General features: G+C 36.9%; 1 protein-coding gene across 1 annotated transcript in view; it reads right to left on the reverse strand.

The window, feature by feature from the left end:
* Positions 1-667: 667 nt before the first annotated feature.
* Positions 668-25244, reverse strand: part of TTC39C (tetratricopeptide repeat domain 39C) — a 36620-nt gene continuing 12043 nt past the window's right edge. Inside the window, exons 3-14 of the mRNA XM_056485040.1 lie at positions 24605-24733; positions 23541-23655; positions 19861-20215; positions 18322-18490; positions 11172-11265; positions 10243-10350; positions 9651-9760; positions 8867-8990; positions 6673-6770; positions 5663-5767; positions 3912-3950; positions 668-3298 (exon numbers count right to left, since the gene is read on the reverse strand). Coding sequence (XP_056341015.1) covers positions 3209-3298; positions 3912-3950; positions 5663-5767; positions 6673-6770; positions 8867-8990; positions 9651-9760; positions 10243-10350; positions 11172-11265; positions 18322-18490; positions 19861-20215; positions 23541-23655; positions 24605-24733 — 1536 coding nt within the window. The 3' untranslated portion in view covers positions 668-3208. The remainder of the gene's footprint in view (positions 3299-3911; positions 3951-5662; positions 5768-6672; positions 6771-8866; positions 8991-9650; positions 9761-10242; positions 10351-11171; positions 11266-18321; positions 18491-19860; positions 20216-23540; positions 23656-24604; positions 24734-25244) is intronic.

Here is a 25244-nt window from a genome sequence, read left to right on the forward strand (position 1 = left end):
CACTTGTTTGGGATTGCATAACTTCTAATGAAGTGCTTCCTACCACTGTTGGTGTTTCACAATGATTGCTGGAAAGGGAAGTTGAGTGCTGTACAGGTTACTCTGCTTTCACCCCACTGCAAGGTTTGAGCAGCTCTACACCAACCTAACACCTGCTCCTGTTCAGACTTCAGCAGGTACAGAGCAGTTCTTAAACACAAGTACAATCAATGGCTGGAAAGACAATCACATAGTTGCAAACTGAAAAGCAATTCAGTACAGCATTGGGGAATTTTATTTAGGAATAAAGCATAACTAGAATGTGAAACAAGCATTCAAAGTCAGAGAAGAAATTAAAGTGCCTGCTTTAGAGTAAATTAGAAACTACTTTCAAAGGTGTAGGAATGCAACAAATACAACTGATTGTGGTTCTTTTTCTTCAATGAACAACAAGTGAATTTGATGTCTTAAAAATGTACCTTAAAGCTCATTCACTCCATGGTTGAACTCAACATGACACTTGCTAATCCAGGAGACTGTAATTATACTGGAAGAACAAAGGTTGGAGATAGTAATTGCTGACTAGAAAACAGTCACTTAATGTCCCAGAAGTTTTCCCAGTAATTGGTATCATCTTGTTCAGGAGGCCACCAATTAGAAGCCAAACTCAAGAAGCAAAGGAACAAAATTCATGTCCACATTTCTTTTAATTTTACTCAGAAATATAAAAGTGCAAGTTCTGTAAATTAACAACATTTACAGTACATCACAATAAATATGCCACCTTGTGACATCTAAAAATTCTAGTTATTTATTTGAAATGAGCTGTACTGAGATAAAAACTGCATCAACATCAACAAAAAATACCTGTCCCAGTAAAGATGGCCTTAATATATTAATTAGCAAGATGCATATTCCATTATTGCTATTAGACCATGCCTCCGAGTTCCACGGTATAAAAACTTACTAGTTTACACAAAAGACCATTGAATTTTTTCTCATCACAGGCACAATCTAACATAAAAATAATTTTGCCATATACAGTGTAGGAGGGTCTCCTACAAGGATGGGGGGAAAAATAATACAGAAACATACAGTTGTGATGATTTGCTAAGCCCACAGGAAAGCTGCACTTTGCACAGAGTTATTGAACTGTTACATGAACATATAGTGTCTTTCTATACCCACTCCTAGCCTGGTGAGAACAGGCCTTTTAGTAAATTTACTACAATTTTCTAGCTACCTCCAAGTATGCAGACTCTAAATATCCCAACACAAATTGCATGCAGGTGCTTTGTGTCCTGAACAGCCAAGTCTCACGTCATATTTAAGGAGTGTATTTAAAAAGAATTATGCCAGTAGCTGCACCATTCCCAGCTATTTACCCAGAATAGACTGTCTGATTGCAAAACATTAGAAGTCAGATAGGACAAAATAAGATTTCAAGTACATTATAACCCATTTTTAAAATAATTATTTGAACTCTAAGCAGTCACTATATACATATACAATAAAACATTTTCTAGTCAATACTTATTTGGATTGACCAAATAAGGTTGAACACTCATTTATGACTCAATATTACTGTCAAAGTGGAATAAAAAAAACCCAGTCTACTACCTGTAACACACCTAGATTATAGAAAAATAAAACTGGTTTTTTTAAGAGTTCCTCTTCTCCTTCAGGAACTGCAACAGAAGTGTTAAACTGCTCTAGGAATGCCTTTCATAGCAGAACTGTGTCTTTCTAGAGAGAAATAAAAGTGTCTCAACCATTTCATTTGGCCTACCAAACAGGACATTATTTCTCTCCTCCATATCAGTCTTGCTTTAGATGTAACCTCAAAAGCAAACCAATGAAGGTTAGGTGTGGGCAAAGTCTAGAACTTTGGCAACATGGTCTACAAAAAGGTAAGAAGAAACAAAAACAAAACAAAACAAAGCAAAAAAAAAAAAAAACCAAGAAAACAAAATAAAACAAAAGCTTAAGCTAAGGAACTGTTTAAGGCAACCTGACCAAAGTAAAGATAAGGCTTTTGGATAACTATTTCCAAGGATATCCAGTTTTCTTAGCTTTGCAAAGTAATATAATTCAACTAACTTTATGGTCAGATTTCCATTCATAAGCTTCTTTAAAAAAATATTTACCTTCCTAGATTATAACATTAGCTGAATATAAAATATAAGGTAATACTACACATTACAGACAAAAGTTAAAAAAAAGCTAGATAAGCACACTGATGGCCAAGTATTAGAAATTATATTGTCATGACAAAAGTTTTAGGCTCTCTGAGGTATTTCAATAACTTAACACCACAGGCTTGAAATACTATACAGAGACCAAAGATATTGTAATATTGGTGTAACTATCAAAGCAGATTTGTGGGTTGGCATTTTGTTTGGTTGCAGGTTTTTTAAATACCTTTTAAAGGTCACTGCTATAAGGATCCAGCAGCTTGAATGAAAAACATGAAAAGCAATGAAAAATCTTAACACGATATTCAGAACATAAGAGCCAAAATAAGAACTGCTCAAGCAGTAGCTGGATGTCAAAGTATTTGTGTGGAATGTACCAGAAGCAAAAAACTTAAATATTGACATCATTTATATCACAAAAATGAGCCGGGTTGGGAGAAAAGGGATAAATAATAAAAGGGGGTGAGAGGTTTAAAATTCACCATCATGAGGTAACTGGCATAAGCCACTAAAATTTAGTAAGATCTGTTCTTTGCGGCTTTTTCCTCCTCCTCCTGTGTACTGGCTAATATTTGGAGAAAAAGGAGTATTCTGACCATTTCGAAGTTCAACACTTAAATCAATTACTTATATTGCATTATTCTAATCCAACCAAAAGTACTCCGCCTGGCAAATTTTAGATATAGATCTGTTTTAAAAGGTAAAAATCAACCTTGCCAATGTTGTTGAAGTAAATCATGTGCTTTTATTTAGGCTCACCCACAAAGCTGCAAGTAATTGTATACAGCTTGGTTTGAACAAAATAAAAAATTAAGAGTTAAAAACACAAGGTCACTTAACCTTCTTCCTGGTTGATTTACCTTTAGTTAAAATTGTAATGTTTTTACTCAGCCGTAACAACTCTGACCATACTAGGAAAGTGTCTCTGGCACAAGTGGTTTTCAGAAGAAAAGCTGGACTTCCCAACAGCTCTTTCTTCTGCTTCATCCTAAAGTGCAGGAACTGTAGGAAATGATAGCAAGCCTTCCTGTTGGTCACTGTGGAACCACTTCCCTTAGAGAGGCTAAGGCTGCATGTATGCGGACGTGCAATCTGTTCTCAAAGTCATAGCCAGAAAATTCCTCCTGGGGGGGAAAAGAAAACAAGGGAAAAAAAAACCCAAACATATACCTACTAGCCTCCTTCACTTCAGGACATGAAGATAATTTTGCTATTAATGCTTAAAAAAATCACATTACAAAAGAGTCCAAAGAAAAGAGTGAACTGATGATTGCACGTTGCAATCCCTACATTACCCAAAGCAAAGAAATTACTATGAAAATTCCAAGTTGGTAAAGAGAGCAGACTGGAACCCATACAGTTGAAGAGCACCTGAAAGGTTCTACTAATCCAAAAGCTCCAGAAAAATCTCAATAGGCCCAAGGCAGGAACAGACAAGGAATGGAGAAGTGTCATTTTCAAAATTTTTGTAGCCAGGTCTTGGTTGAAAAACTCATCAAGGTTCTAACACTGCAGGAGCTGTCAGTGATGGGGGCTCTGTGTGATGGCTGACCTAGCAGCACACATGAATGTGTGCCATGCACATTGATGCACATCTACATGACAGGAGCTGTAGAATACAGGTGAGGGACACCAACACTTCACACCCACTCCCACTACCCCAAATCTCTGAAAACACAACCTCCCAAATGCCCTTCCATCTCAGACAGTTAAATTAGAAAATGCCTTAGTTTTTACCTTGGCTTGGAGCAGTAAGGTTTTGCCTCTTGGCACAGTCTACAAAAAAAAAACATTGAATTGGAAACACATCACAAATGTTACAGAAAATACTTTAAGTAAATGAGCTGGTGAGACTGGAATAGCATCTCTAGCTTTGAAAAAGGTGCTGAGCAGACAAAAATCTCTCAAATTAGGAAACTGGAAATACTAATGAGGCACCCAGGAGAAGCACTATTATGTATTTCTAGTCTTCTACAGAAAAGGAGAAATTACAGACATTATAAAATCCTATTCCCTTCTCTTTCTTAACCGTTATGGAGCTCTAGCATGACACCCCAGCTACTAAATGAAATTTTGTATAAACAGGATCCACTCACCTCTAGCTCTAGCTCTTGCTTTCCCCTACTCCATCCCACCTTACTGAAGCCAAGCATCATGTACCTCCTCATTTTCTGAGTGCCACGAGAGGGAGTTACCTCCACATCCTTCATATGCTAAACATTACCACAGCTCCTCTAGGGCTTGTTCAGCCCTCAAACACCCTACATGAGGCACATTCATTTACTGTGTGCACATGCTGCATGAAAGCAGGAGGAAGGAAGGACTGCTCTCACATTCTTCAAATCTTAACATACCTTCACTACCCACCACATTTGTGGGGCTTTTTTTAGAGACACTGGACATGATCAAATTTAAACATGAACGTGGAAAGAAAGGCAGCAGGAACAGTATGGGATGCAGACTCTCCTTCCAGGCTTCAAGGCCCAGCTCTAAGTCTTAGGGCAGCAGGGTTTTCAAAAAGAAAATTAGTTTTAAAAGCATTTTCTAGTTCTGTCCTTTGTTATGATAATTGTTTTTATTGAAAGGTTTTCCTCTCCTTCCCCCTTTAAGGGGAAGGCTCAACTCAGCTAAGTAAACCTGACAACACCAAAACCAACTGAAAACAGAATCTTAAGAATATGAGATACTATCAGCCCAACTACTTCATACACTACATACATTGAAGGGGGAGTTCAAGTGACTCCCCTGTAACCACTTCCCCCCCATACCTGCCATCTGATTATCAACACAAGGTGGCATGAATTCCAAGGACTGGAATTACACATTTGAGGAGGGAAGCAGCACCAAGAGTGCTGCACAAGTTACTCTGGTTTAAGATTCTCTGAGGTAGGGTATATGCAAAGACCTGAACAATTAAATGTACTGTCAGCCAAGCCATTTGGACAATCTGAAAGCCAAGTGGATTATTTTCTTCCTCATCCTGAACACAAAACCCTCACTACTCAGGGTGCAAGTCAAAATGCCCACACAAACAGCTTTAATGGAATTTAAATGACTAAAAAAAACACTTGCTATTTTAGGAAGGCATCAAATTCTATTTGGAGAGGATAAGTACAGGTGAACTTTGAATGGCATCCAACAGGATATTAAATGGTAAGAAAAGGACCCTAGGCATCTACCACACTAAATACCACCTACAGACAAGAAATCCCTGTCTATCCAGGGCATTCTAGCCAGGCCTTTGTTTCTACCAGCAGCAGGAATACTCTCAATACTGAAAAACTAAGACATTGTGACCTAAAATACATTCCATTTCCTGGATTGAACCCAGTTCCCCCACAAAGTTTTAGTTTTTTATGGTAGATATAAAACAATTTTTAAAAACTTAATATGCACAGCCACCTACAAACTTTGTTTCATTCTTTGCATAGTGGTATGTTGACTTCTTCCACTACTTTTATAAGTTTAAAAATAGGCCATGCTATTACCTCTGGATTGTCTAACAGGATACAGCCAAGTTCATAGCAAGCATATGGCTGGACGTACAAGTTGCTTTGACGGCAGAGTTCATCTTTAGCAGCTCGCTGAAAGTACTGTAAAAATGACAGGAAAAAAGGAAACCAAAGACTGCAGAGGTACATTAAAATCAGGTACATTAAAATTGACTGGTTGGTACTTCCAAACAATGCAGAAGCACCATCCAACTTTCAGTTGTATAAATTAGCCAAAGCTAAAATGAGAATATATTAAAAATTTACAATGGTATAGATTCCTAAATGTTTTACCAATATTACTGTATCAAGAAAAAATTATTAGTTTGGAGTTTACCAAGTATTATTGTGACTGATTCAAGAGTTTTCCAATTTCATATTGAAAAAAATATTAGTGCTAAGAAGAAACTGTGACATCAAAGATGAAGTACCCAGATTACTTAAGGTATGTTTGAGAGAAATGGGGCAGGGGGAAGGAGGGTTTAAAGCCAGCATCTTGCTACTTATATGAATAGCATTCTGTTTTGGGGAGGAAAAAGGAGAGTTGTACCTACAGATCAAAACCTGGAGTGGTGGCAAAATTTTTCTTTGGTATGTGCTAATAATCAAACCCCTTTGTCTAACATGCCAAGAGAAGAAGCTACAAACCCATGCTTTCAAAAGGTCAATCTCCAAGATACTTTAAAAAAATTTTTTTTTTCTTTGGTGGACAAAGTACACGTAGCAGAGCAAGAACTTTTATTCTTTCCAGCTTCCCCATAACTCTTGTGACTACAAACCACTTTTACTGCCATGTTCATTCAACAAAAGCAATTACTTTCACAGCATAGAATATAATGAAGACATGTTAAATCAGAAGATTTTAAAAGAAACTGTTAGAATTCATAAACCAGAATGATCAATGAAAAATGAATGACTTGCTTAACACTTACTCAAAAGTATTCGCTGTTTTAAAAAGTCATTTAAAAAACAGGAATAATGGTGGAAATTATCATTTAACAACTTACCTGAATAGCATCTTCAGAATTTCCTAAACATTTGTGTATGGCACCAAGAAGCAAATTCCTCAAACCAGCAGCCGATGAATCATCCACATCATGACAAGCTTAATGAAAAGATTCCAGTAAACAAGGTGGACTAAAATGCTTTCTTAGACAAGAACTGTGATTTACATTGTCTTAGTCTGATATTTAAATTTTACCAGAAAAAGTTGATGCTAGCAACATTAACAGAAAGCCAAGTAAGTTGTTTTCTTTTAAATACAACCCATTCTGCATGAATCTGATCAGGAAATCTGTCACTCATGAGAGCAATTCCTAAAAGGAATGAATGGGTTGAAATCAAAGGCAGTTGGTGCATTCCTCTCACAAGAGGAGGACTGATCTCTACTGGTCTTTGAAATATGCACTAAAAGGTAAAGAAACAATCATCTCCTTCTGGTGTTACAGGACTGGTTTATCCCACATCTTGAAAGAAAAAATACAAAGTCAAAGTCAGAAGGAGCACAGGGCAAGCAATTCAGACAAACCTGATTTTTTCCTGAATGGAAACCAAGTGACAGATGCACAAAAATTTGTACTGGACTGAAGAACCCAGACTAGGGTGTTTTGGCATCACAATTCTCAGTGATGATGGGAGGATGAGGTTAATTTGCCAGACCTTAGCTGGTCCACAATCTGGGGACAGACTGTGCCTCAGATGAGTAGTGCTCTGTTTCCAGGAAAAACTGAATCACAACGTATGGAACCCTTTCTAAACAAATCATTCTCCATTTTGATCAAGCTTATTAGTGCCAGCTCTGTTAAATCAAGGCAAGTTCCATGAGGAGCCATTTGCTCTTGCCCACACCAGCACCTCCAGGAAGGAGAGAGTACAGAGCTTTTCATGCCATAACTGCTGTGTCTAGAGCAGTGCACCTCCCTCAAACATTTTGCCTCACTGCATAAACCCTGCCAGATCTTAACCAGCTCTGCATTCACAACACAGATAATCCACAATCCCAAGAAACCACCTATGGATAACTATAAGGTGGCTTCATGAAGTACTTGCAATGTCAGCTCTCACATGGATTACAAGTCTCAAGTTACTTGGCATTTTACTTGCAGAGATGCAAGTGGATACAAATTAATTCCCTTAAGTCAAGTTCTGGCTTTGAGGAAAAGCCTGGAAATCCACCCCAATAAATTAATAATCCAGTTGTTCATGACAAGAGGAAACAAATGTGGGGAAAAAAACCCTATTATTCATGTTTTTAAAATACACATAAGGTGCATAAGCAACACTCCCTGCACAGAAAAACTTCAACCAGGGATTGCTGATGCAGACATATTTGTCAGTGTCAAACTCAAAGCAGTGTATCTCTGAATTTGAACCTATACTGCTATTTCACAATAAAATGTGAACCACTGACTGGAAGCTTACATAAGGGAGACCTACACTGCCTCTGAGTATATGGGAGAGAATACAAACTCCTTGCACCCTCTAAAGCTGACTGTTCTGAAGGTAAATGACAGCCAAAAAAAACCAAAACTCTGATTTATTTTGATGTAAGTAAATCTGATTTTAAAGCCTAGCATTATCTTTGTGACTAGAAAACTAGGGATCTGAATATAATCTACTGCCATCACACAATTTAAATGGACAAGTTATCTCAAATTAGAACTGGAACAAACACTGCTATTAGTCCTGACTCTTGACTTCAAGACTGGAGTTTTCTAGCTTAGTATGAAAATTGTGTGCAATCTCCAAAATTTCACAATTACAGAAAAAAAAAAAAAAAAAAGGCACCTGATGGCAGACAACTTTTGTTTAATTTTCTAAATGAGCAAGTAATAATCAGGGGATTTTAGAATCGTTTGGGATCTTAAAGACCATCTAGTTCCAGACCCCTGCCATAGGCTGGGACACCTTTCAGTAAACCAGGTGACTTGGAACAGTAACCATCATGCTATTGATTAATTTTAAACAATGATTAACAAACAGTTATATGAATCAGGCAGTTACAACTTCTCCCAAAAACTTCTAAAAATGAAGCATTTAGGCTGAACTGTAATGGGTCATTATTCTTTTGTTACTCACCTGTATTTTGCTATGACCCATGCAAACAAGTTAAAATTTCCATGCTATTGGCTCCACACAACAGCATAAAATCATACGTCTCATTTTAAAATGTAAATAAATAAATCAAAGAGCCATGTATACCTTGACTCATGTGCTGTAAGTTCGAGAGGGAACAGTTTGGAAGGGCTTTCCATAAGTATAACACTTCAATGGATGCCAGGACACAGAGCTCTTTGGTTGGCATTTGTTTCCTAAATCTATCTGCCTGCAAAGTGGGAGAAAGAAGGAAGGGAGATCCATTATTTTTATTTTAGAGGGAATGTGATATTCAGAAACAATGTATCACAAACACTAATTTTAACTGTTTTATAAAGTCACCCAACAATTTTAAGAAAATTAAGTCAGGTAACCTACCCTAAAGATTTTAAAACTAACAATCAAAATATTCAAACTAATTTAAGGGCTTATGTATTGATCAAAATTAAAACTTCCTTGCATGCAGCCTGACTGGGTTTTACTGTATTTCACAGTCCCAATACACACTGACTGGATGCTGAGACAGTAACATCTGCAAGATCATCAGCTGAGAGCTATTTCCTAGATAACTCCTAGCTCTCAAAAACTCAGGCTTTCACAAACAAGACAAGATAGAAAGGAGTAAGAAAGGCAAAGCTAGAAGGAAAATTACCAAAGTAACTACAACTTCATGTATTTTTATCTTTAATAATTACTTTAGCTGTAGAGTGAATAGCTAATTCACATTTCCTTTGTTAGGTCCTTCAAATGACACTACTCTTTTCCCACCCTATTTCTTCCCACAGATTCTACAGAAGCAGCACAGCAGAAAATAAAAATTTTCTGCTAAAGAAAATACTGAACTAAGAGCTGAAATGTCATCACTGTACCAAAACATGCAAAAACTAACCTTTTTCACTGAAAATTGTTCAATCTGATTGTTTTTTCTTTTGAAAAGCTTCTGAACTTCCTTGAACACATTCTGAGCACCATTGACATCACCAGTGGCTCCTTGACACACTGCAAAAATACAGAAATAAAAATAAATTAACAGTACTGGGATGTGAAACTGAAAAAATTAGATTATATATCATACAGTCACAGAGAAAAACCTCCACACACTTACCTCCAGAAAGTTATTTAGATCAAGGATTTGATCATCATGGTAATCTCAGCTCCTCCAGGTACCCTCTGCGTTCATTAAAAAGTCAGTACTACTTCTTATATCCATTAGAAGTAGTAATACCACCAAGCTTGTAAAGTGGTAATAATTCTATCTACACAGAGAGGGATGTACAGACAGGCAGGTACATGTATGAGCATGAAAGTGTTCCTTATGGAAACAAACACAATTGTCCAAGTCAAGCCTGGCACAAAGCTGCCTGTGCAGGTGGAACTGTGGAAGGCACTACATGCACCAGCAAGTTTCCCAAAAGAAAACAGTGCCAAAACCTTACCACATCACTGACTTGCCATCCACCCAACACCCTGCATATACTCACCTGCTGTTAAATAAGCATAGTAGCACTGGGACCACCTGGATTCATTTTTAAGCCTTTCAAAGGATTCAAATGCATCTTTGAAGTTCATCTCTATCATGCTGCACCAACCTAAAAGGATAATCAGGAAACCCTGATTTAAGTTCAGGGAAAGTACAGTAATTCAAACTCAGCATCAACATTATTGAAACACACAGTTTTGTTGTGTTTGTTTTGTTACTAGAGTTGGATTACGTTTAACAGCTATAAAAGTAACTGGAAAATTAAAAATAAAACAAATGACATACATTTAAAGTCTGGTTTAAATTTACTGGAACATTTTGAATTGGAAGATTCCTTAGGAAATAATTAATCCACATTTCAGAGCAGGAACAAAATTATATGTCAAAAGCTCTCATTTTTAAAATTTACATACTACATTTTGTAGAATGCTGAAACTTACAAAGCTACTACTTTTCCCCTTATTATTTTCTACTTTGACAAGATCCCATTTAAAGCTTGAAGAAACCTATCTTCTCCACTATAAAGACCTGTATGCAAATCAAGACCATATATCATATCCTGCTATTGATAGAAGGAAATTAACACGAAATACAGACCCTGCAAACTGTGAAGCTTCACTAAACTGATTAGTTTTCGGCACAGAAATGGTGAATCCATAGACAAGGCTGATGAATTTCTATCTAATTTTAAATAATAGTCAGTAGGTTAACAGTTTGCCCTTGATTCCAAAGTCTACTCCCTGATTTTGCATCACCTTGCAGATAATTTTATTATGAAAAAATGTTGAATTCTACTTGTCTAAACAAGATCATTGCCATAATTTAAAACCTTTTAAAAAAATCCTAGTAAGAAGTCTACAATTTGTTTACTGAAGCTGCCAGTCAAAACTTGAAAGTGAGCTATTTATGGTGTAAACACATCCAACGTACCTATTTCATACAAGCAGACATGTTGAATCTCCCTTTGGTCTGTTGCAAGTTCCAAAGCAGTATGAAATGAGGTCAAGGCACTATTAATTTGACACTAACAAAAGTGAAAGAAAAAGAAAAAAATTCAGACACCTGAGATTTAAAATTTGCTGGATAATTAATTTTTTAAAAAGAAAATATAAAGAAAATTATATAGAAAATATTCATATTTCTTTTAATAGGTAGTTAATAAAAATTAGAGTAGAGGAGTTTAATAGTTTAATAGCAGCCAGGTCAGACCATGTCTCAATCTTCAGCCCTAAAAATCAGTGACAGTATTCCCCCTATGCGCTATTAAGTCCAAAATTCACTGGGTTTGTGCAGTAAACTTTTAAGTAATCTCACTTCTTTACTAGTCATTCCACCTTTAAAAGTCATATTTTCAGCATCTGCCTATGAAGTTTCTGCACAAGAGGATACCTTTAGTGTTTGATTTAATTTATTTTGAACTTTTCACCTCTTCCCCATATCCCTCAGAAACCCCTTCAAGCAAGAGCCAATAGAGAATTCATAAATGTTGCATGACATGTAAGAAGATAAAAAAGAATATGAGAGAAAAACCATTTTGCTAAAATCATTAGCTAGCAACAACTTAGCAATAAGAGCTGACATTTTTCTAATAACCAGAATTTTAGTTATTTTGACTACCTGGTTTTTCCCAGTCTGGGATGCAACTTCTCCCAATCAATCTTTATAGAGGGGGAATGAAAATCAATATTTAATTAGTTTTAAACATAGTATATAATCCAATTCAGCCTATACCAGGCTTTAATACTGTTTCTGTATTTATTATCACATACATTTATTACAATTTATACAACAGAAGAATTTTTAAGCCCCTCTCTGCTAACTAAGCATGTGAACAAAAGAAACTCTTGAAAATGCAAATTCACCATCTATGCCAGCATAACCGAATTAAAAAATTCCTACAAAAATCTGCAGTATTGTAGCTTAAGTCCAGGCACACAGAGTTCTGAAATGATTGTATTAGGTTTTTTCCTTTGTCTCATCAGGGAAAACTGGTTTAGTTGCTAAGGAATGATTTAACTGTAAATAATACACGTTCCATTAAGACAGCACAACTGCCTGCACAGGAAGCCACAGCTGTATCAGCATAAACACTGTACACTTAGAAAGTACAACAGTGATTGAAATAAGATGCTTGCTGGCAAGGCAGAAGAATATACAACACAGAAAGACAGGTGAGTTATATTTGCCCTCAAAACTGTAAGGGAGCCTGAGCCAGGTACACCTTGTTCACTTCTGTAACAGCACATTCTCTCCAGTACACATTACTCCACTGATGCTGCATCACTCCCAACAAGTAACTGCTATGGGTCCAGTCTTACAGAAAAAAAAAAAAACAAAACATCAGTTTAGAACTTTATTTCTGTGCTAGGAATTGAAAAGCTCTGTAAAATGTATGTTTTCATAGATTTCAACACTTCTGAGGAAAATGACAAAAAAAAACCCCAAAAAGTAAACCAGAATATTTAGTCCTCTTCAAAGGTACATTGGCCTTCTAAAACCCCAGCCATTCTGAAATAGAAATCACTTATTCCATACAATGACTACTGGCAATCAACTCATTGTCTGCAATGCTATAAACCTGCTGGGGCAGCACAGGAAATACTGACCACCTGGCAATATACAAATCCAGTTGGTTGAATATTCAAATCTTCTATAACCCAACTCTAATTCTCTAGATCGCTCAAGTGTTTTGACATCTGCCTAAGTTTTCCTTCAGCATCAAGCTCATTTAAGTATGTTTCAGAGACATTAATTAATAATTAAAGTTTCAATCATCTCCAGGGATTGCAGCAACATCCTGAAATATGAATTACAACTCTTGGTGTTAATTCTTAAATTAATTACTATCTGTTTACTGTTTAAAAGAACAAACAAAAAGAATTATTAAGAGTCCTAAGTGTAACATTCTGGTTGCACCTGAAATTGATGTTCTTGAGTTTATACACACACACGTAATTCCTTCAATAGGCATCACTCACATCTCTCTTGGACATAATACAAAGACAAAAAAAGACTAAGCATAAAATATATAATATACAGAACTACATAACCATAAAGAGGATCAATAAACCTAATGTGAGAAGCCTAGTCTTACATTCTGGACTTCAGATTAAAACTAAAAGCACCCCAACCCAACAACTAAGCATCAACAGAGCTCACCAAGACAAGGCAGTTTACAATGACAGCACACATTTCCCTAGAGCTGTCCTGAAATCTCAGGACAATTTCCCTCCTCCAGAACATCTCTATTCTCAACTACCAGTCTGAATTCACAGAGCTTTTAAGAAGTCATGCTCAGAAATAAGGGGAAACCAAAAATCAACATCTAAAAGCTAACAATTTACACCAGAGGACATTGTATCAACATTTCAAAGCCTGCACTTTCCATCCCTCAACACCCTAAAACCCATTTTTCCTTAGACAAGTCACAAAATCAAACTAGAATAAAACTAGGATACTGTATAAACCTTGATTCTACATGTCTTCAAATTTTACTTTAGACATCAATGCGATTTCCTTCCTGAAAGTTCATTTACGACTTCTCAATGCTTGTGACTACTCTTGTCCTCAGTCTACTTTTCTGTATCACACCCTCTCACCCCTAATTAAGAAGGATGCTGCTGATACCATAGCATCTACAAAAGGTACTAAAAAGCAAGAGTGCTTGTCAGCATCACACTTACATGTTACCAACTGCACGTTTTCTGCAGCATGCTCATCTAGCACACCTGAAAAATACCTGGGTGTTCTGCCTGTCTTTGGTACTTTTTCCTTCAGACTATTTACATGCACTTAGACCAATGGAAAATCTGGGTCAAGCCTCAGAATCTGAGGGGTTTTTTTGCAGCCAGAGATTTCATGCTGTTTATATTTATATACTATATATATTTATATATATACACACACTCACACAGAGAGTCTGCTAATTAAAGCAAAGCAAACCTTGTCCAGTTCACAACTTTGCCAAACACTTTATTTTTGCTTTATACCCTTATTGCTTTCCACATGAAACAATCAATCTATTAAACTATTGCTGAGGGGCATGACTGTAAAAGATCTTAAACAGTGTTGCTGACTAGGAAGGTAAAAAGAGAAAGAAAAACTGGAGGCTGAAAAGCAGAAATGGGTAAGATCCAGAACACCATCTCTCACTCTGCCCTCTCCCATGCTACCACCATTCTCATCTTCCACTACTGGCTACAAAATCACACCTGAATAGTGTAAGTGCTGGTTTCAAAATTAAGCTGTATTTATTAACATCATTCTAATATCGGACAATACACATTCAGGATGTGGGTGGCAATATTTTTACTTTCACAGTAATAACAAACATCCACAGACACAGACATACTCCATGTTTCAGACCACTAGGTTTCAGCCATTATGCCAACTATATTTTTATATACCTTTTAGGCCTAAGTATAAAACATAATTCTCACTTGTCTGCATTAGTTTAAGCTTACATGAAATATCACTGCCAGCTTTAAAGGAAAGTTATTTCAAAGACTGAAACTGTCAGACCTTCACAAAGAAATACTTTGAAACTGGAATACGTACCATATAATCACAAATCAAGCACAGAAGTGTCCGTAAAAGCAGCCTTAGTGAATTATGCAAAAATCAGTTAAAATGCTACTTTTAATACACAGTCTCTTAACCTACTCTTTGGAAAGAAAAAAGACATTTCATCAGCCTTGCAGTGCAACCTTTAACTTTCTGGTGCACTTTCATTCCTGTCTTCCCAGATCATCCTCCTTTTCTCTCCCTTAACTCGCTCAATCCAATAGTCTCCAAACACCCTCAGACTTTTTTCTTGAAAATGTGAATCTGGGAAAAAAAAAGGCTGACAGATAATCTGCTCCACATTTATTGCCCCTGTAAGGCTACTTCTCTGAAAACTGAAGTCTGCTAAGAGTTTTACTGACTAATATCCATTTACGGTTTTTGGGGCACAAAGCATTATTCAGTCCCATGCTGTTTCATTTTTCTTTTTATAGACATGAAGGTTTCACAGAGACTGTGCTTTCTCCTGGACTGCCTTCCTTGGCAATTTCCTCCTTTGTCAGATTTGTGTCTCACTGTCCAGTCCTGAATTACTGCTCCTGCCTTTTGAACAGTTTCCCTGTCTCCAGGTGTCCATGGGCTGAACTATGCTCCTTACTGTTTTCTTCTCTGTAGAAAAGATTTCATACACACAGTATGAAGGCTTCCTAATGGAAGCTGAATATACCATCAGCTGAAGGCTACAAAAAAATGCATGTAGGATCAAAGGAAAAAAATTTGGTGGACTGAGTGCTAGCAGGCTCTAATGCAAACCCTACAACCACAAATGGAACACATAAGGTCTTCTGAGTAACATCTAAGGGGCCTTTTATTTATCTGTACTATTATACTGTGTCACAGAACTGTTAAAAGATGATAGATGTAAAAGACTCTAAAATATGTAAACTTCAGCTCAAGGTATGCTTTTAAGTGAATATAGGTTAAAACACAATTCTGGTAAGCCACCTGGAATAATATCCCATGCCCACTGGAAAGAATTCAAAGTTATATGTGCACTAACAGTTTCAAGGAAGGCCAAATAAGCACTTCCTAGGCTTTGCAGGAGCTCTCCTCATCCACCTTGGAAATGAGGAGGAAATTACAACTCAGCATATTAGCCTGTAATGTGAGAATGTCCATGCACTTCTGGTTCAGAAACACAGGATTGTTTAGGTTGAAAGAGACCTCCAAGATCAGTTCAACCTTTGACCTATCACCACCTTGCCAACTAAACCACAGCACTAAGAACCACATCCAGTCATTTCTTGAATACCTTCAGGGACTGTGATCTTACCACCTCCCTGCACAGTTTGTGCTCAACAACCCTTTCTGTGAATAAATTACACCTGGTGTTCAATTTGAACCTCCCTTAGCTCAGCTTCAGGCCATGTCCCTCACCCATTGCTCACTGCCTAGGAGAAGAGGCCAATCCCCAGCTGACTATACCCTCCTTTCAGGCAGTTTGTAGAGAGTGATAAGGAACCTCCTCTTCTCCAGGCTATAGAACCTCAGCTCCCTCAGCTGCTCCTCAAAGGACTCATGCTCCAGACCCTTCAGCAGTTGTGCTGCCCTGCTCTGGACACACCAACAACCTCAATGACTGTCTTGAATTGAGGGGCCCAGGACTGGACCCTACTCAGAGGTGCAGCCTCACCAGTGCCCCCTCACAGGGGGACAATCGCTGCCCTGGCCCTGCTGGGCACACTAATATACAATGGATGCTGTAAGAGCAACGCCCACATTCAGACACATGTAACCACATGTGTGTTGTGCAGAAACCCAGTGCAGCTCTCCATGCCATTGCCACCAGTCACATTCCTTCCTTCACTACTATGCCAACAGCATTTAAGCAAATTAAGCTGGAAAAGTCCTACCAAAATCCAGGAGAGCCCAAGACACTTCAATTGGAACATCTGGCCACAGCAAACCTCTGTGACAGAAACATCACTTGGAACAAAGAAATTATGGGGGGAGGGGGAAGAGGCTGCTGAATGGAAAAGCTCTCACAAAAAAACACACACGAACAGCAAAGGGACATTTTAATTCCTGGCAGTAACCACAAAGCTTTCTGCTGACTAAGGGCATGGCTACACAGCATAATGCACAGCATTCTGCCTGCCTGCGCTGACTTAGTTAACATGGCCACGCTGTCTCCATTCACTTGGAGCCAAACTTCACTATCTCCCTATAGTATTTGTGCATTGAATAATGCAGTAAGATTACACTTAAACAACTCTACTTTGAAATATTACAGTTCTCCAGAAAGGGACTGACTACACAAAATTGACACTTATCCCAAATATATCCTCTTTCTTTACACATATACTCAATTTACTAAAAACTTATGTTTAGACTTTTGCCATAAAACTTGTCCCAAAAGTCAGAAGAATAATTTGAATTTCATTGCTTGTTACATTAAAATACCAGGTTGTACCCTGTATTCATTGTGTAGTTACTCCAAACAAATTCGATTTTTACCATAAGAATGGAACAGGCACATAAATTAATAAAACCCACTAAGATCTTTCCTACTCAGGCAACAGCAACTTGCCTGTGACAATGTAATTCCCAAAATGCACCACTGCTTTCAAAAAGACAGCAAAAAAAAAAAAAAAAAAAAAAAAAAAACCAAAAAAAAACCAGTCAAATCCCATGTAGGAATATGCCTGCAAACCTGAAAGGGCACTGAAAAGGGCACTGAAGCCTGTTCCTCTGCTCCGTTACTACCTCTCTGAAAATACTGGGCTACATCTGAAAGCCTTAACTGCAAATCTAGCAAAGAACAACCACCAATATCAACATTTCAATTACTTCTTGTAATTGTAATGTTGACATGAAGGCTTTGAACATTCTGGGCTTCTGCTTTTGTGTTAGGTTTTCTGGTTCATGTAACTGCTCAGAAAATATTCTGGTCTGATAAAAGCAGCAGCTAGGAGTTGAGTAGTACTTCAAACAGATTCTTAGAGAATAATTCAGTGAAAATCCACAAGACTGCTGCAGTGTTTGAATAACGCTTTGCAATAGCATCCACACATTTTCAGTGAATACACTTCTGCTCAGGTCAGAGCTCACCCCTGGTAACAGAAAACATCCTGGTGTGACCTCTGAAAAGCAAAGTAGTTATTTAAGGGAAACTACTGCAGAGAATTAGTGGTACATGAACAATGCATAAAACAAAGAGGAAGATAAATACTATGTAGTCAGCAGATAATACTCCATTTTAGCTTGACAAGCAAAACTGAAATAGCTCAAGAAATTCGAGTGGCCAAATGCACTTCCTTTCAGCACAGAGCTGCAGAAGTATCAAGTAGCTGAAAAAGAATTTCAAAATGTCATTAATTCAGATAGATCTAGTGGAAGAGCAAGTTTTGCATGTGAACTTGAAACTAGGAAGGACTTAATCCAATCTTTCTTATCTTTCCATGTACCTGTATCTTTAATCACAATCTGCTGAAGCTTGCACAGTTTATTCACATCAGAAAAACATAAGAAATGACCAGGAGGAAAAATCAGTCTAAAGGATGAAAGTGTGCAATACCTCTAATCGCTGTATCCTTCCCTTGAAGAACATGAACAGAGAAGAATTTGGATAAGCAGATTCTTTTTTGGCAAGAATTTCTTTTGCCTCCTTCAATCCTGCCTTGTTATCACTGCCATCAAGGGCAAAAAAGGGACGAACAACTGTGTGGTACCACAACAGAGCTAATCTAAAAGAAATGTAAGAGTAAAAAGGATTACAGCTTGTAAATAGAAATTTAAAGATAACATTCTACACAGACAAACTTTTAAATTAATCTGGAAGACAAAGATAGATATGAATCTTGTATTATACAATCTGGCTTTATATTTTAAACACAATACTACTGCCATACATCAAAGTATTCCTAAACTGCACCTGAACATACAATTCAGTGCACGTTACCCAAAGAAAGTAACAATTGAGCTCATAGCATCAAAGCAGTTGAGCCTTTAGAACTCAGTAGATTTTAGAAAAGAAAAACCCACAATAAAACTTTGAAAACTAACTCTTCACTAGAGAGGGAAAGAAAAATAAGCCAAACAAACAAAAACCCCAAAACCAAACAACAAAAAAAGTCCTGACAAAAATCAACAGAAAGCCCTGAACATAAACCAGCAGACACTCTTGAAATCAATGTGAAAAACAAATACATCCTGTGTTCAGAAGGGCAGATATTTACATGATCTCCATCTTCCTGGAACAAAGGCAGAGTACAAAAATTTCCAAGACTAGGAGGAAACATTCCCCAAGTACATCATTTTTCTCCCCCAGAAAGGAGAAAGATCAACAGGAATATTTAATCCTAAACTTTCTGAAACAAACAGAATCCCACCTCTTCAAGAGACACTAGCTCCACTGTCAGTGTTTCAAAATTGACACCTGACAGTACCTGCAGTAGGTCCAGTAATATAAACATTAATTTGTAGATATTTGCAGACAATGGAATAATAAAGCCATTTATGAGGGCAGTTTAAATTAGATCTGGCCAATCCTTAAGCTCTTAAGAAAGACCTGAGCACAGTATGAAGTCTTGGGAAAAAGAGTACACAAAAAATACTCCTTAAAATACTATAAGGAACATCTCCTTTTACTGAGATGTTAAAACAAAAACCAAAACCAAAAAACTAAAACAATTAAAAATGTTTTGTGTTGGTAGTAAGAAAAAATGGCTAAATGAGGCCAGTGACTCATAGTAAGTAGTATGCACTTCCCAGCAGAGAATGCAACTCAGGTAAATTCACATAGCCTTCAAAGGGAGCTTTTTATTTACTCTGCTGGCATTTAAATTACAGGACATTAGAACTGCAGGTACTGAAGAACACAGCAAAATACTGACCCAAACCCCAAATACATGTAAATAATTAACAGCAGAGATCTCATACATCAGTAAGTGATGAATTTACTATAAACCATGGTATGCTAAACAACAAACCACCAGTTTATTATACCTGCTGTTGTTTCCTTTAAAGCAACATGACTTTTTGGTTTTCACTTTTTCCCAATTACTTACTTTTAGTACTAAGTTATCTACCAAAGCATTTCAATATAGCTACTCACGTAGCTAAAGGGGCCTTCATGTCCTTACTTTCACTTGCATACATCAGTGAGGAAAGCCCCTGTAGGCGGTCTCCAGGAAAACCCAGCAGGTTGATGATTTTGAGCAGGTTTGGGGGCACCATGGATATGCAAAGATGAAAAAGTCCATATCCAAAGCTAACAGCACCTTTCAGTCTGTTTAGCGAATCCTCCGTTACACCTTCTGCAGCAATATGATTATCATTTGCAGCATCAGAAGTCAAGGATTCCTGAGTTGTTTTCTTCTGATATATTTCCTGAAGTGTATTAATGTCCGTATAGCACTTATTGTAAATTTTCCAGGCTTTTCGGAGTATCCACCCACCTTTTATGTACGCTAAAATAGAAAATCAAGGAAGAAAAGAAATATTTCAAGGACATATTTCAGAAACAGAACATCCTAAGTAGTAAATGCCATTTTCCAAGCCCATGATGCTCTCTCTATTTGGAACAACTTAAGTGTACAAAGGATTTTGTAATAGCTACTGTTCCCTCAGAGAGGTCTGGCATAGGGGGCCAGTCTGTACAACCACAGACTTTACAGCAGCACACAACACAAAGGCACCTCTGCTCAGCAATGTGGCAGTACAGCTGCCAGACAGAAAGGGAGCAAAGAACTTACTGCTGGATTTTGCTTCAATACAGGGTGCAGATGGAACTGCAGAAGAGATTACACCTCCTCTCTTAATCCCAAATTGTGTTAAAACACAGTTGACGGCAAAATACCAAGAAAAGCCTTTCCTTTGGCTTAGACAGTAAGATTTTCAGCATTATCACTTCTCTGCCCTTTGCATGAACACAGTGCCCTACAATTAACAAAAAAAACGCCCAAAAAAACTACACATGGTTTTAAAGAATTTTTCAGTTGCCTAACTTCCTCAATTTCCTCAAAGCAAACTGAATTTCCCTAGAAATTTGGTCTTCAGCATTCTTGTTTGAGAATGACAGCATTCTCTGTCTGTCATCTTTACAGCAGAGTAAAGAAAGGCCTGACATCAAAAGATGATGTTCAATTTGCCTATTTACAAAGCAATCATCTTTGTTATAAGCACACCCTTGAATAATGATAAGTGTTAATCATGAAATAAGTGGAGAACATCCTTGCACATATTAGCTGTAAAAACAGACACCAGCATTTTGGCTGTGATAGAGCCCTGAGAGCTAGGAATTGCAGTGACAAAGACTAACTAAAAATAAAATAAAAACATGATTATAGCAGCAGTGTTCTAAACAAATACAGACAGATTTGCAAAGAACAGTGTTATAACTAATGCCAGAATTAGACCATAACAGGTGGGGTGTGTCAAAGAAAAGCAAGATGCTATTAATACCAAACAACTCTATAAAAGCTTTTGATGCCTTTGACAAAAACCTCCCAAATCACAAAAAAAGCCCAGCATTTCTAGAGAAAATAACATTGCAGACTAGACTGTCTCTTTTTGGATTCTTGTTATATGAAGAGGGCATGATGCTAGTTTGATAGTCTTGAAAAACTGTACTGAGAAAGACTCTAAAATTTGTATTCTCAGTTATGACAGAAGTGTTCTGTCAACATGAACTTGGAAGTATTGAAAAAAATGAATCCTCTCTCTTGAGATGAGTATTCAAGCATTAGAATAAAAATTAACACCCCCACTTTGATTCAGCTGCATTACAAGACTAACATCACTCCAATTTTAAGCAATTAGGTCACTCTTTGGCTGCACAGAGTACTTTAAAAATTATGTGGTTCACCACAAGATGAATGCTCACCCAACTGTGCACAAAAATGCAGCACACAGGTAGTAAGAAAATTCCACATTTTACTTGTCCTACAGATTCTGCCCATAGCTAACCACTGTGCTCCAATGCAAGCATGAAATGGAAAAGATGTGGTATGGTGTAAAAAAAGCATAGCTTTACACTTTACTTCCATTGGTGTGCTGTCATTAAACTGTTCACTAATACAGCATAACCATAATTGATATACCAATATAAAACAATCTATCAAGGAATTTCTGACTTTTTAGCCATAAAAATTAAATCGAGCCCAATCACTGAGTTGATTTCCCAACACGAAAGGAATCAGACCCAGGACAGCAGTGGTAAATACCAAGAAAAAGTAGTTCAGTATTGCCAGGGGAAGCTAATGTCATTTGGTCTGCCAACAACTTTATGATGGAAGTATTTCTAATACATCTCTGAGGGTGGAAAAGAAAATATAAAATGTGTTAAGCATATGAGAAACCAACTTGCGTGGCATCATATGCTTCTTATCAAACTGTTCCAGGAAGAAAAACACAAGGAATTTTTCACCCATCCACTGATCAGAAATATTTGTCTCCTGGGTTTGTTTTTGTTTTGTAAAATTATACTCATTTCAATAACGTGGTTGCTATTTCTGTGCAGAAATACAATAAAAACAAAGAATGTATGTACATAAACATACAAGAAAGATAATACACTTTAAAACACAAAATAATGGATCCAACAACTCAGCAATGTCAGTAACTAGCAGTCACTGAGGTAGCACTTAGCTGCTTGGAACTTTAACTAAAGATTTCAGGTATATTTTTTGCTCAGCAGAATAATACAAATATACTGTATGTTCTGCAATTCTCTGCTACCCACTTCAGTTCTCTGAGCTGCAGACAAGAGAAAGGGAACAGACACCACCTTCAGTTACAGCCAACCCAGTTATGCAGGTGCAGAATACATACTGAAACAAGGGAAAAAAGCTTCAAGAGGGAAAAAGTAACCACCACAAACAAAAACCCAGAACTGCATCAAAAATAGCAATAAAATCCTTCTGCAGTATAACACACAAAGTAGACAGAAATATTCCCTGAATTTCTGCTAACAGGAATGAAACATATTCTTGAAGTCTTGGAATAAAACTTATCTTGATAGCTTGGAAGTCTGCACATCACAGAAAGCTTTTAGCTGATCAGCAGAGTTTGGTCTGTCTGCCATCTCTTGCTCTTCATTGATTTGGTAGGAACCTGAGATATGCTCACACTTGCTCTATGACCTTGACCACATATAAACTTACAGATAACAGAATGCTTTAAGATTGTGTAAGAGATGCAAGAATGCAAGAAAACATCAGAAACAGCTCTGCAGTTGAAAGGAAGGGTTTGTATTCAACACGACAGGATTACCCTCTTTGGCATGCAAGGACACACTCCAGTGACCAGAGAGTAAGAACTGATTCAGCAGTTCCATGTTAAGCACACTCATTTAAAATTGCTTTCATTGGCACTTTCTCTCCTCCCTGAATGGTCATGAACAGAATACATATGGAACGTAAGGATTTTCCCAGTGGCCTGGATTTAACAGCCTCTTATCTTGCAGGCCACAAAGCACACAGATGCTACCCATCTTCATCCCAACTCCTCCAACAGCTCTATGATAACATGTGTACATTTTAAGGAGAATCAATTGAGTAAGATTATTGGTATGGAAAAAGAAAAAAAGCCCTAATTTGTAGCAACCCATCTCATTTTTCACCACTACCTACACAAAGGTGGAATACCTCTGCAAGTGTACCAATCTTCAAATGTTTCAAATGGAACTCCTTATAAAACAATTATTTTTACTGGAAGTCATATGGTGATTTTATGATCAAGTTTTAGAAAAAAAGACATGCTAAAATATATCTAAACATGAAAGCCACAGCACACCTGATAACTCTTGCTTTACAAACGAGAGCACAGCCAAGTAGACTTGACAGTCTGCTACAATTATTTGTCTTTGTAGACGATCTATCATGGATAGAGTAGATTTTCGTCCATCAACCTGTTTGGGATATACAAACACAGAGCACAGAAAAAATATTAACAAAGATAATACACAATATTTGTCTAAATCTGAGAAACTAAAAAAGCCAAAATTAACTGCAAGTGGTAGCATTGCTATTAAAATAACTCAGTGTTTTGAAGTTCAAAACGACACTAAAATTTCTCAGACAGATTATCAAGCAAAATCCTACTTAAGAGAGAAATTTTATACATATACTATCATTATTTTTCCCAAGGTTCTACAAATTGTCAGAATAGATTTAAATTTCATTTAATAATTACTAAATGCATAAGACATACAATTAACAGATATTAGACAGAAAGAGCACAGAAAAGGATGTATGACAAGTGTCAGGGTAAATACAGAGCCTCTTAAGAGCAGAGAGTGAAGTACAACAGGTTTAACACTTTTTACCAAGCAAACTAAACACTGAATAGAAATGGCTTCCTTTTCTGCTGTGTCACACTGGGCAGGCTGCTCACTGAACACTTCTATATAACTACTTTAACTTGTTCTGAATCTCCATGCCTTATTCTTCTTTTATTATTTAGAACGAAAAATCTAAAAAAGGAAGGAAAATTCCCTAGGAATATGCCTGGCTCACTGCATCTGCAGCCTCTACGTCACAACTTTTGAACATTACTAGAGCATGTATGAATTAAAGTTAGCCTGAATTAGACAGGCTACAAGCTTCCTGAAATAATTTTAGTAGGTCACAAATTTTGCATGTTCAGAAAACAATTACTAACATAACACAACCTGACACTTTACTCACCCAAGTATTTTAGAACAATTAAGAAATCAAAGCAAAATATTTGATCAAATTTCCAAATTTATTATTAATCTCTACTGCTCTTCACACATCAAAAATCATCTTTTCAAGATACAAAGGAGACAGAAAGAAAGTTTCCAGAAAAATTTATTCAATACACAAATTTGTTCTTACATTCTTTTTAATTTTATTCTTGATTGTTTCTATAACTCCAGCTTCTTCACTTTCACAAAGTTTCTCTGTAGCCTTCAAGTCATCACATGCCAGTTGCATTTTCTCCTCTTCAAATGTCATCATGGCATTCTATCAAAAACCAAGCACATTTGAATGATAAAAACTACAAATACTTCAATTTCTACACAAACCGTGGGATAATTAAAATTTTCATAAAAACTGGACAATAAAAGTAGTATTATATATTAGTGCAAATACTTCTAACACAGAAACAACACACTAGAAAACTGAGTTGTCAAGACAACTCCGAATACAAGTGCTAACCTCCATCTTAGACCTTCATATACACTCAAACTGAATGCACTGTCATATTACTTTAAGCAGAAGAAAAACTCCCATACATTAATTTTCTTTTTTTTTTTTTTATGTAAGGCATGGTTTGCATCTGTGCAGGTATCTGTTTTTATTCATTCATATAAATAACTGGCCTTCAAAGTCAATAACAAGAAACTATTTAATTCTTCAAAATAATAGCCACAGTCCCTCCACAGGTAAAAGAAAAAGAAACTATGTCTGACTCCAACTACTGCTAAATCAAATGAAAGAAAAAATTCAGGACAAGTAAATTCTTTTCTTGGAG

Source organism: Oenanthe melanoleuca, chromosome 2 (genome assembly GCF_029582105.1).
Source record: "Oenanthe melanoleuca isolate GR-GAL-2019-014 chromosome 2, OMel1.0, whole genome shotgun sequence".
NCBI classification, from domain to species: Eukaryota; Metazoa; Chordata; class Aves; order Passeriformes; family Muscicapidae; genus Oenanthe; species Oenanthe melanoleuca.